A 25,298-nucleotide genomic window follows, 5' to 3' on the forward strand; every position below is an offset into this window, starting at 1 on the left:
CAATGTAACAAGTAACCAAAGGAACAAGAGAATGATACATCGAATTTCAGCATGCTAAAACATATTGCCAACAAAGACTTGTCTGTAGGGCATTATTAGCTACATCAATAAAAGGGAAAGGATGTAACCAAAAGTGAAAAGATGAATAGAATGAATGTGAGCTACATTGTTCCTTTCAAACTAAGTTTAAAAAAAAAAAAAAGAAAGAAAGAAAGAAAGCTGAAGGCCTCCAGCATGTTGGGTGGATCCCTAAATGAGGGCATATGGAAAGACATGGAACAAACCCAACAAGATAAAAAAAGCATTGAAGAATTTGGGCCGGCCCCAGTAACTCACAAAACTGAAGTATCAAGGGTGTTCAATTAATAACAGACTAACAATAGTCTATTATTATAATGTCTATTAATGTTAATTATATATTATTGTAATCTATAGTATCTATTAATATTAATTCTATGTTATATTGTGTATTATTATTATAGTTTATTATGATGAATTAATAATAGTTCAATAATAATTAAGACTAGGTCAAGCAGATAAAATGCAGGATTTGAGGTCTGTGAGACTAGATTCAAATACCACTTCTGACACCCATTGAGTGACCAGACATTTAATCTCAAAGCCTTAGCTTCCTCACCTGTAAAAGGGGAGGCCCACTATCTGCAGTACCTATTACACAGGATTGTTGTAAGGTCATTGCTTATAGAGTGCTTTGCCACTGAGAGCTGTCCAAATGCCAATTGCTGCTGCTATTTATTTAAATAAAAATATATTTTATTATACACTTTGTATTTACATCACTGCATTTCCTAATGTATCCTTATTCATCCTACAAACCAGGAGATGATGTTTTATATCAAAGAATTTTTTAAAAAGAAAAAAAAAAAGCAGCAAGAACTAATATATTGAGTCTGACATTATCTATAGTGTTCGACTTCCACAGCCCCCCACCCTTGTTATAAAGGAGAAAATCCTGTGCATAAATTATTGACTACAACATCCCAAGAAGATGTCAGGGACAAAACATTCCCAGCCTCTTGGAACATATTTCATGGAGATCTATAGAAGGACCACTTAATTCTGGCAGAGAGCATGGAAGAACCTATATAATAACACGCCACAGGGGTTTTTATAACCCTAAACTTTGAGCTTCTGAAGAAGTCTTGTGCTTTGCTGGTAGGAGAATTTTGTGAAAACCCTCAGTCCCTTCTTCCCCACCCCCATTCTTTACCTACAACAGGGCTCCACTGTGTGCACTGGGCAAAGAGAAGGATTTCAATCCACTACATTCAACCATTTGAAATAATGATATGCCTGGGGGAGGGGGTGGAGTAGACTTTAAGCTATTTCAAAGAAAGAAAACTTTCTGACTCCAGTTCACTTACACGTTTCCACACTGTTTGAGGAACGTTCCCAACCGCATTCTTTTCTGAAATGGCAACACCCATGGAAAGTTTTCAGTAGGAAAAACTGGGTAAAATGTGTCCAAATGGAAGTTAAGCTGAAGCATCACATGAGCCTCCCCCACAAATACCACCAGCTGTGCTTACTGTAAGCAGGCTCTGAGGGCCAAACAGCCAATCACAACAATAAAGATCCCCAGACAGAAAGAAACCCAAATGGTCTGGCAGTGAGGAATCTAATCACACTGGCTAATATTCTCTGTACACCCCCCAAATGGAGCGCCTCATCTCTTAGACTGATGCTCCCTTCCAACTTCCGGATCAATCCAGAAGTATTTATAAAGTGATTACCGTGACAGAGGTTAAACAAAAACATCCCTGTGCTCAGGGAATTTATATTCTAATGAAATAGAAATGTAGCTCCCAGCTGAGGGGCAGGAAAGGTTGTTGAAATCCTGGGATGTTACATGTAATTGGGCTTTGTTTCAGTCAAAGTGAGACCTGTTAAAGACCCTACTTTCAATAGGTCAAGACCCCCCACTGTATCCAGGGGCCATCTCCAGTCATCCTGATCTATCTCTGGTTATTGGACTCAGATGGCTCTGATGACCTTGGACAGCCCTTCCTCACTAATCCAATTCACTTGTCATGGCATCACCTCCGTGATGTCATGGTCCTCTTAAAGAATGATGCAACTTGAAAAGAAGTGATTCCTGTTCCTTTTCAGAGAAGCTGTTTGAGCTATGAAGAATGATATAACAGAACCACAAAAGGCATGGGGTGAGGGCTCATCTGCCACAGCTCAGAAGAAAAAACAAAGTTTCATACTGGTTGATGATCTCCTACTCAAGAACCCCCTGGTAACTTATTAATTGGCCTGATAATAACATTGGAGGATTCTATTGTTTTCCCAGGCATGTGTACAAGACATAATAAATAAACTCCCAAGACTTAACAAAATAAATGGAAATTACCCACTTCTGGTCATTTGCATGGGGACAAAAAGACTGGCATTTAAAGAATGTGTTATTGAAAATTATAAAGTCTTATCTAAGAACTTGAAATAGAGACATGAGCTGTGTTTGGTTTACTATGACTCAATAAAAATAAATACAAAAGGAATAAAAAAAGAAAAGAAAAGAAAAGAAAAGAAGTGATTCCTGACAAGCCGATGTTATGCCACAGTTCTCAGTTTCCATAATTATCTTCACCCAGTCGTGACTCAGTTTCCCTGCTTCTAAAAGCTCAGTCCTGCAAAACCTCCCCTCCTTCTTTATCAGAATATTTGATAAGGATAAAAGATCTTATGTTTTAGAATATCAGAATACCTCTACCGATCCCAAGCTACCAGAATGTCAGATACCATCTTACCAAGATGCCTCTCCCCATCTCCCGGGATTCCTCCTTCCATGCCTCCCCTCACCCTGTCAGAACCTGATTGTCAGAGTCCCGTTCCAGCTCTTAGCACCCTGACTCGGCCCCCTGACTCTGAGCAATGTGTATATATGTCATTAAGAACTCTCATTGTTTACTGTATTCTTGAAGACAATAGTGTCATTCAGCCCTGGGACCAAACCATGGATCCATTTGGTCCTAGTATATCTCTCCCATTTAATAAATTATTAAATACTCTCTAATCTCAATCTTGCCTCAGTTTCTCCAGCATTACACTGAGAATTTTCAAAGAGATGACTAATAGAATTTAAGAGAAATGCAAAGAAAGAAAAGAAAGAAACCTTGGAGGAGAAGGGGGAAGGTACAGCCTTTGAAAAATGGAAAGAGACCTCCCTGGAGCCGTAACCATATGAAGAGTCACCTCCTTCCAGGCAACTTGTTACTTGATTTTACAAACCTCAAAATTAAGAAGGATGATTTTCTTAAGTAAGGTCATCCTCTCTTTGATCATCTTACTGTTGAGTCAAAGAATACCTATCATCTAAACTAACCTGTGTAACTTTCTTGTTAACCCTTTTACAACTCCTTTTGAGAAAATTATTTATTATTTGTGATTGTTCCTAAATGTAATCACATTTTGAGGAGAGGAAACTAAACTGGCTAAGTGGTATGCTAACTGCTTCCCTCCCCTATGGAGTAACCAGGAAAAGTGAATTTTATCCAGAATTTCAAGAAAGCATCATATCTTTAGGCTGCAAATTTCTGGCACTTGATAGAATGATATCCTTTTTGGAGATAGGAAAATGGAGTGAAAACCCAATCATGGCATCTCCTTGTTCCCTTTAAAGTGGAAGTCAAAATGTCCCTAAAGATCAGGCAGGACAGATCCCAGGTTATATCTATCTATACATCCTTGCCACCTAGGCTACCTTGAGTCTGTTGCTCAGCTGTTCTAATGTTAAACAGCATGTTGTGGTCAACTTGTGAGAAATGGTACCCTTATCTTTACTGACTACAAATACTCTTTCCTGGTTCTAGGCACTTTTCCATGGCCTAGAGCATCTGTTACATGGCTTCAAGGCATTAAGATATTAGACATGGAGCAGCCTTCCTCTGGGAAATGGTACGTGTTGGATAAAATATTGAATATGTTCTCATATCCAACACAGTGTATGTCAGGTTTAAAAAAAAAAAACAAAAACCCACAAACTTTATGGAGGGCTTATGGAAAGACACAGAACACAACCAAATAAGATAAAAAGGCCTTGAGAGATTGCACAGTTGTATTAACCAAATGGTCTGTCTTTATGCTATTTTTATACTAACAGAGTCTATTGTTTGAATCTTTTAGAAAAGACTATGCTTTTGACTCTGGCACGGTAGCTTATAAAGTCAGCAACAAGGGGCTTTGGAGGCCATCCAGACCACGCCCCTCACTTTACATCATGCAGCTGAGGCCCTGAGAGGGGAAGGGACTCATCCACCCTCAGAAGCAAGCTTGAAGGGCTGACCCATTGGTGAGGGATTCATTTGGGGAAACCCACATGACCAGTGGAAATTCTCTACTCAAGTGGTAAGAGTGGCCCTGAGCAGCCATTGGAGAATTCTAATGGCTGAGAGAATTTTCAGAACATCAGGAGTTCCTCAGGCTACTGCTGGGATGTTTTTCTTAAATTGAATCAATAGAAAGGAAAGGAAGTTTTCTGTAAAGAGGTTTGTCATTGGCTGGGTGAGAGCTGACCAGTTCCAGCCCATCCAAACCTGCCCCCTATCGAGATAAAGGAGTGGGGTTTGGCCCTTAATTTTTATTTGAGCATCAGAAAGAGAAGGGGATCAAGAAGAGAACTGAAAGGAAAAAAACTGTCCATTATTTGTGGGAATGGGGTGTAGTGAGCAGCAAAAATTGCATAAGATGGAATGCAGTCACTGTATTGGTGGTTTTATCTATTTAAATGTAAATTTTGTTATTGGTCAAGTGAAGGATTGAGGAGGAACCAGCCCTGAATTCAGCAGGACCAAATCAGGAGTTCAAATCTGGATCTGACACTTAACACTTCCTAGCTGTGTGACCCTGGGCAAGTCACTTAACCCCAATTGCCTCAGCTTTAAAAAAAAAAAAAAAAAAAAAGATTGGGGAGGGAAGGAGAAGGAAATAAACATATATATGGTACCTACTGAATATCACGCACTTTCAAAAAAAAAAAAAAAGACAGCAATACAATTTTTAAAATAAAGAATAGATTACTATGCTGAGGTCCCACATCATGGGAGCTAGACAAGTCTTGAAACAGAGTTCGGAACAACAAGGCCAAAATCCGAGGTAGGAGTAGATGATGAGGAAGGGTGATCTGGTTGGTTTAGGGAAACACCAGTAATTACTGAGAAACAGAAGAAACAGAAGAGGTCAGAGCTATAACTAAGGCAAAAACAATGGTGTAATAAGCAAATGACTGCCCAGAGCACAGTCCAATTATGGGATCAGCCAATTGTACCAGGAGAAGATATGGTCTGACCCTCAATCATGTAAAGGTTTGAGGAGGAGACAAGTCCATCTGGAGGGATTTCAGGGTGATGGATCCAGCATGGAGATTGTGGAACAACCTGGGATCAACCACAGAATAACCAGCAAAGGATAATAAGCCAAGGGATGGTGGAAGGAATCTCTAATCATTCCCAGGAAATGTTTCTCCTTTCAAATAGTTGTTGGCAGTCTGAATCAAAGCCCCTTTTCTCTCAGGGACAGGAGACTGGGGATTTGGTTCAGGCAGACTTCATCTAAGGCAATGTCATAGACTTGTCATGTGTCAGCCACGCCTTCCCATCAGTTAGTTGTGGATCTGAACAAGGCCCAGCAACAAGACGACAATCAATCAATCAGACCATCTCCTAGCTGCCCAGAGCTAGGGGTGGAAAGGGGACTGGAGTAGTCTCCGAGCTCCCCATTGTTTTATGTCTTAAGTTTTCCAGGCCCCAATTTTTTTACACCTAGCCCTGTGCAGGAATCATGTCACTTGCTTCAGTGATTCTGACCTAGTGGGTACTTTTATTCCACAGAAACCAGGAATCCAATAACTAGCACCATCCTTCTGAGATGAACTTTCATTTCTTCTCTCTCTATCTTATAGGTACCAAGTTGTTTGCATGCTGTCTACCCCATTAGAATGTATGCTCCCTGAGGGCAGGGGCCATGTTTTTGTCTTTAGTTGTAGCTCCAGAACTTAACACGTGTCTGGAATATAGTCAGCATTTGATAAATTCTTGGGGCTGACTGACTAAACTGGATAGGAGCTCAGTTAAAGTTGGGTAAGAAGACATTTGGGCACCAGGGACAGGGACAAAGCGATTCTCCCAATGAATTCTGACGGCTCTGATTGGCAAAGGAACAAAACTAGAAGCTGAGGCTCTGGATTTTGCCACCTGCCTTTCTACTAGCTGATGGTTGGTCTGAAATTCCACACCAGGTAGAAAACTTTGATATCTTTGTTGTATAAGGAATGCCTTACTCTCCTTCCCAAGAGCCTTGGAGCAATGGGCTCTACTGCAACTAAACCACAGAATCCTAGAATCTCTGGGTAGCAAAAAAAACATCATAGATCATGGAGACTGATAGCTTTGGATCAGTGAAGATCCAAGATCAAATTCTGCATAGAAGCTTACTGGCTATGTGACCACAGACAAGTCACAGTGCAGCTGGTGATAGTGGCTAGAGTTCTGGACCTGGAAGATCTAAATTCAAATCTAGCCTCAGACATTTAACTAGCTTGTGAATTAGGCAAATCACTAAAAATCTGTTTGCTTCAGTTTTTTTCCAACTATAAAATGGGGATAATAATAACTTCTACCTACCAGAGTTTTGAGAATCAAATAAAACAATATTTGTAAAGTCCTTTGCCCAATGCCTGTCCCATAGAGGGAGTTATATAAATACATTCACTCTCCCTCTCCTCTCCTCTTCCCTTCTCTCTCTTCCCTTCTTCCTTTCAACTCTTTTTTTCTTTCTCTCCCCTTTTTCTCTCTCCCTTTCTCCCCCCTCTCTCTCCCCACTTCCTTCCTTAACTCAGAGAACTGTTGGAAGGACCAAATAAGATAACAAGGATAAAAGTGCTTTGCATATTTTAAGGCATTAAATAAATTATATCACTATAATTCATTTTAACTCCTACTTGACCAGGCATCCCCTAACAGTGCTGTCAAGTTCAAGGGATCAGTATTCCAGTGTATTGACTTAGAAAACTACAACTTAGCATTATTTCTATCATATTATATTTTGGCAAACTCAGGAGTTTTGCAGATCATATGGGATGGACCTGGAGAGTTTGACACCTCTGTCCTTGGGGTTCCCATGACAACTGGCCATTCAGTCTCAATCTTAACATCTCCAGGAATGGGGAATCCCACCACACCTGAAAGCAACCCATTCCAATCTTAGACAATTTGGATCAACGTGAAATTATTCCTTATAATGAGAAAAAAATGTCATTGTGTGACTTTTAACCATTAGATCATATGCTCTTTGAAAGAGGGGACTTTTAAAAAATAATTTTTAAAATAAAAAATAAAAAGAAGAAAGAGGGGACTTTTACCTTACCTTAGCACATAGTAAATGCTTAATAAAAACTATTTGACTGCTCTAGTTGTTCCCTCTGGCACCTGGCAGAACAAACTTAATACCTTTTTTTTACATGACAACTTGTCAGATATTTCATAGGACAGTGGATTTGAGGCTGGAAGAGACCCCAAGGCTATTTAGTTCAGAGCCCTCATTTTATAGATAAGGAAACTTATGTCCAGGGAAGCTGTCATTTGCCTGAGACCACATTGGTAGCAAACGTTCCTGGAGGGATTTTGATCAAGATACTGACTCCGTTTCAAGTATTTTTTCCATTAAATCATATACTTTCCCAAGGAGGAACTCTTCAAGCAATTCAAATACATTTGAATATAGTCATCATCTCTGCTGTAAAATTTTTCTAAGCCAAAATGGCCATGAACCCTTGTGTACCATACAATCCTTGTAGTCACTCTCTTCCTTCTGGAAATGCCCCAGCTTTTCTGAGTCTGTCCTAAAGTGGAATACCCACAAATACTTCGGATGCCCAGAGGATTATCACCTCCTTTATTTGGTACACTGTGTTTCCATTCCCACTAATGTAGCCAAGACCACATTAGTCATTTGTGTAGCTGTGCTGACTAGACATATTGACCACAGAAAGTCAATTAAAATCCTAGGTCATCTTGCTGTGTCTCCCATCTCATGTATTCATTCAGGATTCTTTATATCTGATTTCTTGTCTAAGGAGGCCCTGAACTATGAGAGAATGGAAATAGTATTTTTCCCATGGTTGTATTTTCTTTCCATCACTTCACTAAAACACTTCAGAAGCCAACAGCTTCAGATACATGCACACAACACCCACTTATAATGTCCTTATTTAGACTTCTCCTTTTTCCAGGGCCAGTTATCTGGTGTTCTGTCAATAGGTGACAAATTCCACACACTCTCCATCCTCCCTTCTCTGACCTCCCCTCTCAGATTTCCAAAATTGTCTTTCTTTGTAGGCTCACATAGTGAGCCTTCAATGTGCTAAGTGCTTTGGAGGCATTTGATGAATGTTTATTTTATTGAACTAAATGATATTATTCTAAGTTTATCTAGATATATGTCCTCAAATTTCCAGATCTTTGTAGATAAACAAGTCCCTTATTAAAGGAATAGGGACTAGACTTGTGATTTCGCTGATATAGGGGTCTCCTGGCTATGGAAATTCCCTCTATCATACAGGTGGGTACCTTCTCTGCAATTTCTAGGCTTAGAAAACTCCCCAGAGCAGTGAGAACTAGAGATATTTGCTCAGAGGCCACCCTGATTGCCATTCTTCCTGACTCTCAGGCCAGTGTATCTCTTGTAACATACTGCCTCAATCAGTCCAGCTATTAAAATCTAATAAAGGGGCTAAACATAGACAAATATTAGTCAACCAATTTTGGAGCAACTTTTTAAAGCAAATTCAATTCATTGAATGTTTATCTATTTATATCCCTTAAGTAAGTTCTTTCATTCCTCCTTATTTTCATCCTTCTTGCCTTGATTCTTGGGTTTCTTGGGCTAAGGACTTCAAAATTCAAGTTAACTCCTATTTGAGTTGATAACTTAGCTGCTAACATGACAAGATTTTCCCCTGCCTTCTCTTTGTCACCAGACAACCTGGGTTTCTATCCTGGTTCTACTACCTGTATTTCCCCCTGCATCCTGGGTCATTCTGACCTGTATCTTGCCACCAGATCCAGATGGCTCTAGAGTAAGAAGCGAGGCTCATGATTTTGCACAGTTCATCCTCACTTCAATCCACTTGCATGTCATGGTACCACCTCCCTGACATCATGGTCCTCTTGGAGCATGAAGGATAAATAATAACAATAACTACCTATATGAACCTGTATGAACTACCTGTATGAACTGACAACATGGTCCTCTTGGAGCAGGAAGGATAAATAATAACAATAACTACCTGTATGAACTTTGGGTCACTTCTTTGAGTCTCATTTTCCATTCCTGCAATATGAAGGCATGATAATAGAAAATCCCTGAGATTCCTTCTAACCCCAAAGTCTTTGTTCTGTGATTCACTCTAGTGTCCTCCATCACTTTATCTCTGGGGAAAAAAGCTTGTTATATTTGCTAGCCTGCTGAGCTTGTTGCCTCTAGCAACCTTAGCACCTAGCTTCTTTTTAGAATATGGCCCAATTGCAGAGCTTAAAATTGATGACGTCTTATACCAAAAACTGGAAAGGAAAAAATAAGAGCAGAAAATTGGTTCTGTCAGTGACAAATGATTCCTGTCAGAATGAGGCTGATGTTGACTTAGAAATAAAGTTAAAATATTTGAGCCATTTTTCTTTCTCTCCCAGCCTGGAATTGATGGGAAAGTAGACATAGATAGCAAATGGGGAGCTAGACAAACATTTTATGGGTTCCTTAGGTACAACTATTATCCTGACTCACCTTCTCCTGTCTCTGTGCAAGTCAGCTGGCTTTTTTTTTTTTCTTTAAAAGGTATCAGATCTTTCTTTGAGCTTTAACTTGATCAGACAAATAGAAGCTAGTTAACACCATTAAACAGTTAATAGTTTAACCCATTAAAGATTGTTGATTTCACTTGATTACGAAACAACCATAAGGACTTCTAGCCTTAATCTCAGGCTTGACTAGTGCATCATGATGGGCAGATCAGAGACAGGGAAGTTTCATATCCTCATTGAATATCCTTGCAAAATCTTTTTATTAACTACTAAATGCTCTGACTCTAGAATCATCCCTCTTCCTTTTTCCCACTGTAACATATATGGAAGGGACCTCAGAGATCATGGAGCCCAATCTCCCATAAAGCATAAGAATAACCAGATGGTTGTCCAACCTGCCCTTGAATAATCTTTCATTCTGAGATAGCCACTTCCACAATTGGATAGCTACTATTACTAGAAAGTTGCTTCTTATGTTGAAAAGAGAAATTCACTTTCTTTTAACTGCCAATCATTGCTCATATTTTTGCAGTAGGATCAGATAGAAAAAGCATCCAACTCCAGCCTCCAACTCCTTCTTTAATCAGCAGGATCAGATCTCAACATAATGGGGGGGAAATAGAGGGACAAGGAAATTTGCTAACAGTCACTCAATAACAGCTCAGAAAATTACGTAGAGTTTAAAACTTTCCAAAAAGCTTTATGTACATTATCTCATGTGGAAATCCTTCTGTTTGGCCTTTTAAAGCCCTTTTCACTCTGACATGAACCTCTGTTTGGCTGATTGTGAACTAACTAAGATCTACCTGATATGTGTTGGCCAAACTAGTATACCTTCTGGACATACAATATTCTAGCTCTCACCTCTCTACCTCTATTGAAAACTCTATCCCAGACCTATCTGCTTACTTTCTCTCTTTACAGCCAGCCAAGTGGTTCGGTGGATAGTGCAATGAATCTAGTCAGAAAAACCAGAATTCAAATTTGACTCAAGATATTTACTAATTGTGCCACACTGGTCAAGTCACTTACCTTGTTTCCTCAACTATAAGATGGGAATAATAATATCTATCTCACAGGATTTTTGTGAGGATCAAATAATATTGTTTACTTTCTTCTTGAAACTCAAAACTCCCTTCAAGGTTCAGCTCAAGTGCCACCTCCTACAAGAGTCCTTTCCTGCTTCCCCCAAGTGTTAGTCCTCCATTTCACTAGTGTATATCTATCTATCATCTATTTATCTATCTACATAGCTATATACACATATAAAAATAAATCTCACACATACAACCTCACACATACACACAAATACATGCCGTATTTACTTGTCTGTGTACAGATTATTTTCTCCCCCTCCCAGTAGAATGTACGTTCCTTGGGAGAAGAAATGTGTAATCTTTGTCTTTGTATTGTCAGGACCTAGCATACAGTAAAAGGTTTGAAAGTCTTCTTGTTGGAAAGCCAATAAAGAAAAATGGAATTGACTATGCTCAAAGTGAAGAAGGATAGTAAAGTCAACCACTAAGATTCTTTCCATAGCTTTGATAATGTTTGTTATCTAATTGTAATGCTCAAACTTTATTTATCTAATGGAGAAAGATGGCAGTTTCTTTCCATTTCTTTAACTTGAGCTAAAGTTGTTTACCTCGTTTAATAATGTATGTAAAGTGCTTTAGCAGTCAGCTAGACAATAAACATTTACTAAAACTATATTTCAGGCACTGTGCTAAGTGTTAGGGTGACAAAGAAAGACAAAAAAAATAGTCTTGGATTTTAAGGAACTCAAAGTTCAATGGGGGAAACAACATGAAAACCTTAAATGCAAACAATCCTGTGCAAATGAGCGACGTAAATTGTAAATCATCACATGAGGGAAGGCATTTTTATGTGTGTGTATATATAGCTATGTAGATAGATAGATAAATAGATGATAGATAGATAGATATACATATTCTAGGAACCAAACTCTTAGGACCCAGTGAATGTATTGGAAATGAGAAAGAAAGCTAAAAGGATTTTATTTTAAAGAATACTTAGAGAAGCTGGGAAAGACACATATGTACTGACACAAAGCAAAGTGTATATATATACATACATATATATATACATACATATATATACATACATATATATATATATATATATATATATATATATATATACACATTCAAACACACACACACACGTTTCTCTTTGCCATTAGAATGTAAGCTCTTTGTGAGAAGGGACGCTTTTGTTCTTTGTAGAAATAGGCAGGTGGCCATGTGCCCAAATGTTTATGGCAGCCCTTTCGAGGTGGCAAGGAACTAGAAACTCAGTGGATGCCCATCAGTTGGGGAATGACTGAATAAATTATGGTATATGAATGTAATGGAGTATCATTGTTCTATAAGAAATGATCAACAGGATGATTTTAGAGAAGCCTGGGGAAACTTACATGAACTGATGTTAAGTGAAATGAGCAGAACCAGGAGATCAATGCATATGGTAACAACAAGATTATGTGATGATCAACTCTGATGGACGTGGCTCTCTTCAACAATGAGGTAATTCAGGTCAATTCCAAAAGACATATGATGGAGAGAGCCATCTGCATCCAGAAAGAGGACTGTTGGGATTGGATGTGGATCACAATATAGTATTTTCACTTTTTTTGTTGTTTGCTTGCTTTTTTTCCCTTTTTGAACTGATTTTTCTTGTGTAGCATGATAAATGTGGAAATATAGTATTAGCAAACACAAAAATTTGGAATTATAGAAGGAATGCACATGTTTAACATATTGGATTTCTTGCTGTCTAAGGAAAGGGGTGAGAGGAAGGAAGGGAAAAACATTTAGAACACAAGAGTCTTCACTCTTGCAAATCTTGCAGACAAAGGCTTTGTAAGGGTGAATGTTGAAAATGATCTTTGCATATATTTTGAAAATAAAAAAGCTATTATTAAAAAAAGAAGCAGAAATGGGCAGGTAGAAAAATTCAGCCTGATACATTTATTACCTATGTGAGTTGGAAAAGTCACCCTCTCTTTACCTCAATTTCCTCATCTGTAAAATAAAGATAATAATAGCTCCCCACATTGTTGTAAGGATCGAATAAGATAATATTTATAAAATCCTCAGGGGTGTGCCTGGCATACAGAAGGCACTTAAAGAAGGCTAGCTATTATCATTTGATACTTTTATATTCTCAATGCCTGGTACATAGTAGGGGCTTAATAAATGCTTGCTGAATGATTTGGAGAGGTGAGAGATTATAGATGTGGAATAGCATCATAATGTCAGATTGTTTTGTTTTGTTGGTGGTATTGTTAAGTTATCTTTTTTCATCTTTTTATATTTTATTATAAGGCATGGCTCTCTGGGAAGGGGAATAAAGTGATATACAATGAAAAATGTGATGTAAAAACAAAAGATAGCAATGACATTTTAAATCAACATTATATGGGACGTGTTCAGAACTTTGATTTTGTGCCCTTATTTAAATCTAGGCAAAGTCTTTGGAAAATTTTAAATGCAAAAAAATCTTTAGTAGATTTTCATGTTAATGTCATTTAAATATAGCATGGAAAGTTTTGAAAGGAAATGTTTTCTCCTTAAAAGTCATTCTTATCTACTACATTTGTTTAGTTAGTTTGATGATAGTTCAAATATTTACTGAGGGGTGGCAGATTTCTTCAATGGTCCCCTTCTGGTGTTTTCTATAGGATTAAAGCTCCTGGAAACTCACAGACTTGGCCAGAAATCACAAAGAAAACAAAATTAAAACCAAGTCAAGAAGTCCAGAGGTCAAGTTTGCTGAAGGTTATGGTATGATTGGCACTTCTCTCCAATAAATTCACACAGGACTTTCCATTTTCCTTAAGAAACTTCCATTATGCCCTACAAAGACCCTCTCCCCTCCCTTCCCCACTCCATTTCAGATGGAGTTACCAAGTCCCACCTGGCTCATGAGGATGTTGTCCAACACTCCTCATGAATGGAGCACTGTCATCATGGAGGCCTTTGGGATCATTCCTTAGGGACCCCATCAAGTGAGAACAATGGGATAAGTGAGTCTCATGGTTGGGATTGCTGTTTGACTTTTGTCAAATCCTATTCCTCTGAGGAGACACTTAGTTACTCTGAGGGTAACTAAGTAGAGACTTCCATCATATTATGAACGTATTAAAGAGGCTCCAGGTCTCTATTCTTTTTTTTTTTTTTTTTTTTTTTTTTTTGAGGCTGGAGTTAAGTGACTTGCCCAGGGTCAGAGATCAGACTTGAACTCAGGTCCTCCTGAATTCAAGGCTGTTGCTCTATCCACTGCGCCATCTAGCTGCCCGGTCTCTATTCTCAAAGAACTTATATTTCAATAGGAAAGACAAATACATATATAAAGAGACAGAGAATAAATATAAAGAGAAAAATGCAAATAAATACAAAGTTAAATTCAATACCTTTCACATGCTATTACCATGCAGCAAAAATAATAGTAATAATAATAATTATTATTAATTTCCCCAGTGGAATATCAGCGACTTGATTGTAGAAATATGGTACATTAGAGAAATCACAGCATCCAGGGTCAGAGGTTCTGGATTCAAATCCTGGTTCTATGATTTTGTTACTTGTATGACCGTAGACAAATCATATACACTCTGGGCCTTCATATTTCTCATTTGTAAAATGTGAGGGTTGGAGCTGATAATCTGATTCTCTTGTACCTTGATATCTATGAACTATCATTACTTTTTTGATCCCCACTGTTTAACACTGGGCCTTCCATAGAGAAGATGAATGAAAATGTTAACTGCTGATCATAAGGACACAGTATGGTACAATAGAAAGAGTACTGAATTCAAATCATCCCACTGTGTGAATTTGGGCAAGTCACTTAAACCATCTATAAAATGAAGGGAGTCGGATTAAATCACCCGAATTGAAGTCTATATCTATAATAATATCTATGATTCTTAGAGTCCCATGTATTCTCTTTCTCCCACATTAGCTCCAGAGGGAAATAGATAATGCTGAGAAATATCTCACAAAGAAGAGAAATTATGCTGTTTTTCTTTAGTCAATTTTTTTAGTCATGTCTAACTCTTTGTGACCCTATTTGGGGTTTTCTTGGCAAAGACATTAGAGAGATTTGCCATTTCCTTCTCAAGTTCATTTTACAGATTGGTAACTGAGGCAAATGGGATTAAGTGACTTGCCCAGGATCACACAGCTAATAAGTGCTGGGGCCTGATTTGAACTCAGGAGGACTACCCTTAATGTAGCACTCTATCCACTGGACCACCCAGTTGCCCTGATGCTATACTTACCTTTTTGCAGGCTCAGCAGAGAATTTAGAGCTTGTATAAGAAGGAAGACTTTTGAGCACAAAAAATTCCTCTCTAGCCGTCCTCCTTTCTTTATTTATTGAGGGGTCACAGATATGGTTGCCCCCCATCTGGGGGAGAGGGTGTTCCCTGCCCTCTAGTTAATTTGGGCAGGGGTGGTGGAGACAACTGAGTTCATTCAAGAATGAGGCTATATACTCAAACATGCTAGCCTTGAGTGATCAAAGAAGTTGACCCTTGAGGAATCCCTTCCCTATAACATGGAAGGGAAAAATAAACTAACAGGGAAACTGTCCCAGACAGCTGTTCAATAGGCAGATGATACATGTGGTGCTAGTTTGGAATGTAGGTCAAGGCCCATTCTAAGAAATGCCTCCATGTGCTGATTTGTGCATTAAGGATGGATTCCTGAGTCCCTGTTGAGGGCCTGAGCATTTCAAGTGATACTTGATCCAGGAAGTTTCAGGGCCGGTTTTTAAAATCCCATTACAAAATTTCAAATATTTCATTGCAGTAAAATTTTATCCCAATTAATAAATTATAAGAAATCATTATTTCGGTCTGTAGAGCCTCAAGGGAAACACCTGATATCTCTGGGAGGAAGTAATGAGTGAGGGGAAAATGTATTTTTAACCCAGAAGTAATAGTAGTTCACATTTCTATGGAATTTTTTCTCACAGCTTTACAATACCTCCCATTTAATAGATGAGGAAATGAATGGGTGGAGAAGTTAAATAAATTGCCCAAGCCACACAGCTAGGGACAGAACTTCTAATGTCCTCTGACATCAGTCCCTGTAGGATAAAATGATCATAGATTGAACGTAGGAAAGGATCGTTCAAACCACTCATTTTACAGAAAAGTAAACTGAATCGCTAGAACGTTATATGATTTGTACAAAGTCACATAGGTAGGATTCAAATCCAAATCCAGTGATCTCTCCATGGTACCGTGTTCCTTTTCCTACTCCTGCAAACACATTCAAATGTTTCCTATCTTCAAAAAAAAGAAAAAAAAATGCCTGGAATCTTTTCCTCACCCTTGCTATGCTCTAAAATTGTTATTCAAACTCTTTTCCTTCCCTTATATCCACAATTCTAGAAAGAGTGGTCAACACTCACTGATTCTGCTTCTCATGACAGCCTGAGAAATTACCGCATCACGTCCTTTCATAGAAGTGAGGCCCAAATGTATGGATAGATATGTTTTTTCAATATGTTGTTTAGTTTTGCTTTTTAAAAAGTTCTTTTCAGGAGCACCTAGAAGGCTCAGTGGATAGAACATCAGCCCTGAATTAGGAGGACCAGAGTTCAAATGTGACCTCAGACACTTAATACTTCCTAGCTGTGTGACCCTGGGCAAGTCACTTAACCCCAATTGCCTCAGCAAAATAAAAAAAGAAAAAGAAAAGAAAGAAATTCTCTTCTTCCTCTTTATTTTTGTCATTTAAAAATATTTATATTGTTTGTATTTGTATGTTATTTTTTATTTACCAGGGATAGCTCTTTGGAAGGGAAAGGAAGAAGGCTAGAGGGGGAAAGGAAGATGTTAAAACAAAAGACAGAATAAAAACTATTTTTAAAATAACATCTGACAGCCAATAATCACTCCCCCATCCTGCCTTGATTGACATCTGCCCACTGGACCTAGATGTCTCTGGAGGGGAAAGTGAGGCAGTTGACCTTGCCCAGCTCTCCCTTAAATCCAATTCACTTGCATGTCATAGCATCCCCTCCCTGAAGCCATGGTTCTCTTATATAACAAAGGAGAAACAACATCCCCAAGCCCCAGTCACACACAGCTAAAATCACTTGTATTCACCCTGTATGCATTTTGTCCAAGAGCCGGGGCACGTAGTAGCATGTAAAGGGCTAGGCTTGTGGCTCTAGCAAATCACCTACTCACTCACTCAAGCTGAGACTAGCTTCTGACCTCCACTCGGGACAAGGGATTTCCCCACATCAATGAACCATATGTTTACTTGGCATATAAATATTGCATTCCCCTAGTGGAATGGAGGGGCTGTTTTTTAATTTTGTTTTTGCATCTCTAGCTTTTAGCACAATGCTGTATGCAGAAGGAGCTTAATAAAGAAATACTTGTTAAATGGATGAATTCAAATGACTGAGGTAGTGTGGTGTGGTGGAAAGTATACACTCAGACAATGATCCTGGGCAAGCTACTCCCTGTACCTCCTATAACTCCTATAACACCTTCACTGTGCCTCAGTTTCCCCCCCCCTAAAAAACGATGGAATTGTGGTATATGAAGTAAGAGCTCCCTTCCAGCTCTGGATCAATGCTGCCATGACCTTAGGTAAATTCTTAACACTTATTTGGATTTCATCTTCCTCTGTTGTTAAAATAGGAGGGTGGGATTGCTTTGAATTCACCTCTATTAGCGAGGATTTGAGCAGTCTAGAGTTTGCTGGACACAACCTGCCCTTTACAATAAATCTAAACCTAATCATCCAAGGAATTACAACATAAAATAGAGAGTTGTCTCTTAATTCCAGAGGGGAAGCCCTACTGTGCACACCACTTCTTATTCCTATATAAAGGGTCTTGCTCTCTCCATTTTCAAAACTCTGCTTCCCCTCCCTGCCTTTGCCTTCCTCCCAAACTGCCCTGCCCATGAAAGCAATCGGTCTGTCTGCTGGTCTGTGAAGTGGGTGCTAGCTGAACACCCTGCAACGAAGGCAAACCACAAGACCCCCATAAAACATTATTGTTGGCCAGTCTCCCCAGATGAAATAACAGGCTCGATTGTCCCTTTTTCCCTTCCACTTCCAAATCTAAAAACAGTTCAGTAATTTACATGATGTGTTAAGTTTTCAAGCCTTCACATACTTATAACCTGTAACTTTCCACAAGCCTTAGTTTCTATGTGCATTAATACAAAGGTGATGGAAGGAAAGAAAAGGAGAGAGGGGGAGGAGAGGGAAAATTTGGCTTCTCTAGTGACAGCCTTTCAATTAACTACATTTATGAATTTTAAAGCTGGATATGTTGACTCTGTATACAGTATGTCATAATTCACTAAAAACATGAATTTTAAAAATATTTCTTTCTTTTAAGATAGACTTTCTGCTGTATATGACACACTTTCAGAAGCAACTGTGAAAATCATTAACTGTGAAAGTTGGAAGGGGCCCTAACTTGCAATTTGCAGCATTTCACCTCCTCCCTCTCTTTACCTTCCCTTTTACAGCAATCCACTGCAAGCCAGCCAAAGGATTTTAAACACCTGATCGAATCCCAAAGCCAAAGAGCATGCATGGAATGGAAACCTGCAGCAGGAAAAGTTCTCCAAGATGGCAGATGGTTTCTCCTTTTCTTCATAGTTACTTAGAAATACTCAATTATAAATTAATTGGTACGGGTGATAGATAAAAGTTGGTCAGGGTGTATTTAGATAAAAAAAATGTGAAAGTATAATTGTTTTTAGTCAATCTATATCTAAATCTCCCTTTAATTTTATCTACACGAAAGTAGAAAGAATATCAACATTCAGTTAACGACAAAGTCCCGAGCATTTGTTGAGAAATCAATCAATCAACATTTATTAAGCACCTACTGCATGTTAGACACTGTGCTAGCTGATGCAGAAGGGATTCTTCTTTGGGCAGGACTCATGTGCCCTCCAGCTCTGGAATGCTGGGAGTCTATGTTTAGACTGTTGAATTCTTCGGGAGCTCAGAGCTGGCTTGCTCAGGCTCTGCATAAAGCCAAAGACTCTCCAGCTGTGTTATCACGGAGAAGGGCATACTCAAAACATGAAACTATTCTTTCTGAGATGGCCCAAAGTTCTCATTTTTCACTCTTTCCTGGCTAATTACTTTATTCTCTAAGGAAAATGGGGAGGGTCAGTTGAAAGAGGATGGCCTGGAGTCAAGAGGACCTGAATTCAAATCCAGTCTTTGACACTTCCTAGCTGTGGGATCCTGGACAAGTCACTTAACCCCAAATGCCTTGCAAATAAATAAATAAATTAATAAATGAAAGATCTGTCAACCATTTAAAAAAAACTTCCCCTTGTCTGTCTTTTCTATTACTATTCTATCTTATTAAATTACTATTATTCTATTTCTATTACTAATCTTCATTCTTCCTATGATAGAATTCTATGTGGAGTTAGATCTTAGAAGTCACATAGTCCAATCTTTTCATTCTACAAATGAGACTTGCTCAAAATCACACAGTTAAATGATACAGAAGTCAGATTTGAATCCAGGTTTTCTATCTCCAAATCCAGTAATCTATCATTTCCTCATATTCTTGGCTATCCTCATATTCTCCTCAGATTTCTTTTGGATGCTCACCTATCACTACCATTTGGCTTCATTTCTCTGAAAATTTCTATGATCCCTTTCCAGTCATGTATTTATCCCCCTTCCCTCAGCCCCAGCAAAATGTTCTTTCTATAGCCCAGTGACATTCATAGCATGGAATGTCAAGAGCTGGAGGCACCTTGGATATTTATCTAGTCCGGTGTCCTCCTCCTGCAGATGAGGGAACAAGGCTGAGACTGAGGAAGGGACTTGGTCCAAAGTTGCACAATAAAATTAGCACCAGAGCTGAAATTACAGCAGGAGCCCCTGACATGTCATCTTGCTTTCTACAAAACAATGCTGCCTCCTCTTGGGTTCTCAGCTACGAGTGATGTGATCGTCGACAGCCTTGGGCTTCCTCTCGTCCTGTAAAGCTGTAGGTTGGATTTTGTGATTCCTCGAAGGGATTAAAAATCCCTACCATTCCACGGGCTCTGTAGCTCACATAAGTGTGAACAAATGTTAGTCTGAATTATTTTTTGTAAGCTGATCCCCCCCAAAAAAAAAAAAGTCCACAAGCTGTCTGACTCCAGGGCCAATAGAAGAAACCCCATGTCTTTTCCTTGATGCTGTCCAAGACCAGATGGAGCAATTTTTCTTTCACTTCATTCCATTAAGCGACATGGACTCTACTGCCTCCCTGTAAAACAGGATTTCTTAACTCTTTTTTTGGGTCCTGGACCATTTGGGAGACTATGAACCCTTCTCAGAATAATCTTTTTAAATGTATAAAATAAAATAGCTTAGAGAGGAAACCAAAAGTTAAATGAAAATAAAGATGTGACATATTGTTTATTTGCCATTGAAGTTCACAGACCCTCTGGAATGTATTCCTAAGAGATCTCTGGATCTCAGGCTAAGAAATCCTGCTCTGGAGAGATAGGATCCATAGAAAAGAGAGGCAGTAAATGTGGTAGAAAATATTTGGAGAACAGCACATATAAAACAAACATTACAAGGTAAAACAACACTGAAAAGCCTCAGAAAGATGATTGATGAGGTACCCAACTGTGACTTCAGAGAACTGACAGTCAAATGTGGTATGGACCTCTCAGCAGACAGGTGATGGACTGCAGGTGTGGAATGGGGCTTACCTTGTCAGTCATAACCCATGTATTACTTGTTTTGCTTAACTGTCATTTTTTTAAAAACAAGGCAAGATTCTATAGACGAGGAAGAATCAGGAAGTGATTGGGATGCTTTCAAAAAATCAACCAATGCCTTTTGCAACATGACTAATGGAAATATGTTTTGCATGACTTCATATTAAGATCAAATTGCTTGCCCATTCAAGGAAGGGGGGAGGGAAGGAGGGAGAGAATTTGGAACTCAAACTTTAAAATGAGGAATGTTAATAAAATGTTGTGATATGTAATTGAGAAATATTTAATGAAATAAAAAATATATTGAAGGAAAAAATAAAAGAAGCTTTAAAAAACAAAAAGAGAGCCAGAGATCCTCATACAATTTATACAAAATAGAGTTCAGGGTCTGTAAATATATCTTCTGAAGCTATTCTGGTAGGGTAGGGTGGGGACATGCAGGCCTGTCCTTTTCCTCAGAACATGGAAATTTGAAGCTAGTTGTATCTCGTGGGAGCTAAGGTGATACAGTGGCTAGAGCACCAAGTCTTGAGTCCTAAAACCTAAAATCCAAGTTCTTCTAATGGTAACTGTATGATGGCAAGCACTTAAACACTCAGACTTAGTCTCCCCGTCTATAAAATTGAAGGAGTTGAACTAGGTGACATTTAAAGTTTATTCCAGTTCAAAATATATAATTCCATTGTTTCTGTTGGCTCAGATTCTTCCTACACTTGCCTCTGGACCATCATTTCTGGTCCATGAATGACCCACTATGTTTTCTGATTAAAAATATCAATCTCAGGACAACCTCTGGGTAATCTCAGGACAACCTCTGGGTAATCAGAGGCTGACACAATAGGGCATTAAACTCTGGAATGACTGGCAGCCCTTCTTTCCATTCTAAGCGTGCACTTTCTTGCCATCGCCCTGTCCGACAGTGGTTGGGCTTATACTATTAAATTGCATGGGCCTAGGAACTCTGCCCAAAAGGCTATAAAACTGTGTGTACTCTTTGATTCAGGAGTGTCCCTACTGGGCTTGTATCCCAAAGAGATCTTAAAGGGGGAAAGCACTCACATGTGCTAAAATGTTTGTAGCAGCTCTTTTTGTAGTGGCAGGGAACTGGAAACTGAGTGGATGTCCATCAACTGGAGACTGGCTGAATAAGTTATAGTGTATGAATGTTATTGTTCTATATGAAATGACCAGCAGGATGATTTCAGAGAGGCCTGGAGAGATTTACATCAACTGATGCTAAATGTAGGAGAACATTGCACACAGTAATAGTAAGATTATATAATGATCAACTAGAATAGACAGTTCTTTTCAGCAATACAGTGATTCAAGACAGTTTCAATAGACTTGGGATAGAAAATGACATCTGCATCCAGAGAAAGCACTTTAGAGACTGGATGTGAATCGAAGCATACTATTTTCACCTTTTTTTGGGCCAGGGGTTATTTGTTTGCTTTTTCTTTCTCATGTTTTTTTCCCTTTTGGTCTCATTTTTCTTTCACAACACGATAAATATGGAAATATGTTTTAAAGGGTTGCACATATTTAACCTATATCAGATTTCTTGCTCTATTGAGTTGGGGGGTTGTAAGGGAGGGAAGGAGAAAAAATTTGGAACTCAAAATCTTACAAAAATGAATGTTGAAAACTATCTTTACATATAATTGGAAAAATAAAATACCATTGAAATTTTTTAAAAAGTAGGGCCTAAAGAAACTGATTTGCTATTTGTACGACCCATGGTACCTAAGTCTCTCGGCTTTTGTCTTATCTTTCTGGAGCTTTGACCTTCATGCAACTTCCCAGATTGCTTCACTCCATGACACTGCACACATTCTCCTTCTTGTTTTCCACTCCACTTTATATGTCCTCTTTCTCCATTAGAATGAAATCTCTGAATGCTTATACCTATATCCTGAGTTCTCAGAACATACCAGGAACACAATGAGTGCTTAATAAATACTTTTCCAATCTGTCTAGATGTGACGTCTGAAGTCCCTTCCAGATCTCTCATCTGGAACCTCATTTTTCTCATCTGTAAAATGGCAACACCGGATAACATGACCTCTTCACAAATTTTTCTATCCTAAACATAATCCTGTCCTCTTGCTTGTGGCAGAAGCCAGTGCTTGGGTTTGATTTTTGGAATCCTGGAAATAAGGAAGGAATAGCCAGGACTTACATGATTCCTTTTCTCTTCGTCCTTTATGGTGGTAATAATGGTCTCTGAAACAACCATTTGTCCAGTTTGATTGTTGGTTACCTAGGATGGAAATATTGGCACAGTAAGGACAAATGGAATACAAGCTTTCAGATTCATCCACCGAGCGAATCCCAACGCTCCCCTCCTTTCCTGACAGGGAGACATCTGGAAAAGCAGCTAACACTCACCCTTTCTTTCACAATCACATGAAAAGTAATAAGATTCGACCCTAAAGAATAATGACAATGAGCCCCACAAGCCTTCCCAGCGAATTGGTGTCTCAAGCGCTTTCCCAGGTGGTGTCTGGCCTGAACCTCCTCAATAGGCCCCTGCTGTCCCCCCATCCAACAAATCATGTGAAAAGGAGAAATTAATTGTTGCCCCTGGATGTAATTATTATCTCCATGTGGAAACAGTAGAAATATTGGTTCAGTGAATGATGCAAGTCTTACAGCCTGAGCACACGAGAACTCCACATGGCCTCAGGTGGGAGATCTCTCTGGAAAAAAGATTTGCCAGATCTCGGTTTGCCCGTGGGCAGGAGCCCCCTTCCCCCTCCATGTTACAGATGTGATGAAGGGCTGTGCACGTCTCATACCTTGTCAATCTCCTGGTGCCTGTAAATGGTTCTGTTTCCAACCTTTACTTCACTGTGGGAATCGTTGTGGAAATTGGGAGGCAGATCTTGCAGGCTGACTTCTGCTGAGCCTTTAGTCGCTTCCTCCTCTGCTTTCATCTACAAATTCAATAAGAGCTGGATGAGCAATTTGAGGGCTCTGAAAATTATCAGCCAGAGCCCAAGAGACTAGAGAGGTCATTGGTGGGGTGGTGGAAGCTGGGGGTCAATGCCTGGAGAGGGAGAGGGAGAAGAAGGAGAGAGAAAGAAGGAAGCAGGGAGGGAGGGAGAGAGACAGAGAGAGACAGAGGGGAAAGAGGGAAATAGAGAGAGAGAAACACAGAAAGAGAAAGAGAGAGAGAATGAGAGAGAGACAGAGGGGGGGAAGAAAGGGAGAAAGAGAGAGGAGAAGGAGAGGGAGAGAAAGGGAGAGGGAGGGAAGGAAGGAAAGAAAGAAACAGAGAGGGAGGAAAGGAGAGAGATAGAGACAGACAAAGAGACACACAGAGAATATAAATGAATCTGTGCACTCCAGTAGTAGCAGAGGAAATCAGAAATAAAAATCAAATATATGGCATCCCCAAAATCTTAGGACAATTTTACACTAGCTTAAGAGAAGAGGAGTTTAGTTTCAAAGAGAAATATTTTCTAAGAAATTCTGGGATTCTATGAAACCTACTCCTTCACAGACAGAGAACCTGAGAACAAGTATGTTGTTCAGTAGTTTAGTCATATCCGACTTTACTTGACCCCATGGACAAAGTCCATGGAGTTTTCTTGACAAAAATACTGGAGTAGTTTGCCATTTTCTTCTCCAGAGAATCTTCCATTTTACAGATAAGGAACTGAGGCAAAGAGAGGTTAGGTGATTTTCCCAGGGTCACATAGCTAGTAAGTGTTTGAGGCTGGATTTGAACTCACATCTTCCTGATTCCAGACCAGATACTCTCTATCTACTGTACCACTATCTCTCCCTCAGTAGATATGGCTCTTTGAAAAACTGCTAAAAATGAAAATAATAGCTAATAAGCATAATAACTAACAAGTATATTGTTTAGAGCACTTTTTATATTCCAGGCACTATGCTAAGTGTTTTGATTAATCAATAAACATTAATTAAGTACCTCTAGGTGCTAAATGCTTTCTAATTATTATCTCATCAGATCCTCATAATACCCCTCTAAGATTGGTGCTATTATTATCCCTATTTTACAGATGAGGAAACTAAGGCACACGGGGTTAAAGCATTTGTCCTGGGTCACACAGCTAGTAAATATCTGAAGCCAGGTATTCCTGACTCCAAATCCAGCACTGTGCCACCCAATTGCCTCTAGTACCTGGTGGGGAAGGGATGGGAAAGCACATACACTGAAGCCTTAAGCAATAGAACAAGAAGATACGTGTCCTGCTGTTATTCTTTGGCCACATCTGGAGGTTGGGGCCAATACTAAAGTGAGACACTGACGAGATAAAGCACTACCAGGGGTGGGCAGCCTGGATGGTGGCGATTAGGGTTGGAGGAAGGGAAAACAAAGCACATGATGTCATACCATTTTAGGCTAAGCTGAGAGAAATAGGTTTAACTTGAACAATGTCATTCAACAGGTAAATAACTGACACATGGCCAGCCCCACCAAGTACCAGAAGCAGTTCTTTCAAAGAGGAGAGGTATTTTCTATGAGAAGGACTGGAAGGATGGGTTTAAGTATGGCTATAGGTGGGAACTCATGCCAGGTCATTCTCCATTAAGTAGGAAGCCAGGTCACCTACGAAGAAAGACGTGGCAATCCGGTCACGATGTGGTTAATTTGTTCTATGCAGCTTCAGTGCCTAGCAAACGGTAAGAGCTGAATAAATGATCTAGCTAGCTAGCTATCTAAGCCAAGGGGAAACAATCCACTTTGGCAT

At 39.2% G+C, this 25,298-nt stretch overlaps 1 protein-coding gene across 1 annotated transcript in view; it reads right to left on the reverse strand.

Annotated features, from left to right (window-relative positions):
- Nucleotides 1-25,298, reverse strand: part of DKK3 (dickkopf WNT signaling pathway inhibitor 3) — a 64,064-nt gene that overhangs the window by 33,271 nt on the left and 5,495 nt on the right. Inside the window, exons 3-4 of the mRNA XM_074276786.1 lie at nt 23,373-23,510; nt 22,754-22,834 (exon numbers count right to left, since the gene is read on the reverse strand). Of these exons, the coding sequence (XP_074132887.1) occupies nt 22,754-22,834; nt 23,373-23,510 (219 nt within the window). The remainder of the gene's footprint in view (nt 1-22,753; nt 22,835-23,372; nt 23,511-25,298) is intronic.

This window comes from Sminthopsis crassicaudata, chromosome 6 (assembly GCF_048593235.1).
Source record: "Sminthopsis crassicaudata isolate SCR6 chromosome 6, ASM4859323v1, whole genome shotgun sequence".
Classification (NCBI taxonomy): domain Eukaryota; kingdom Metazoa; phylum Chordata; class Mammalia; order Dasyuromorphia; family Dasyuridae; genus Sminthopsis; species Sminthopsis crassicaudata.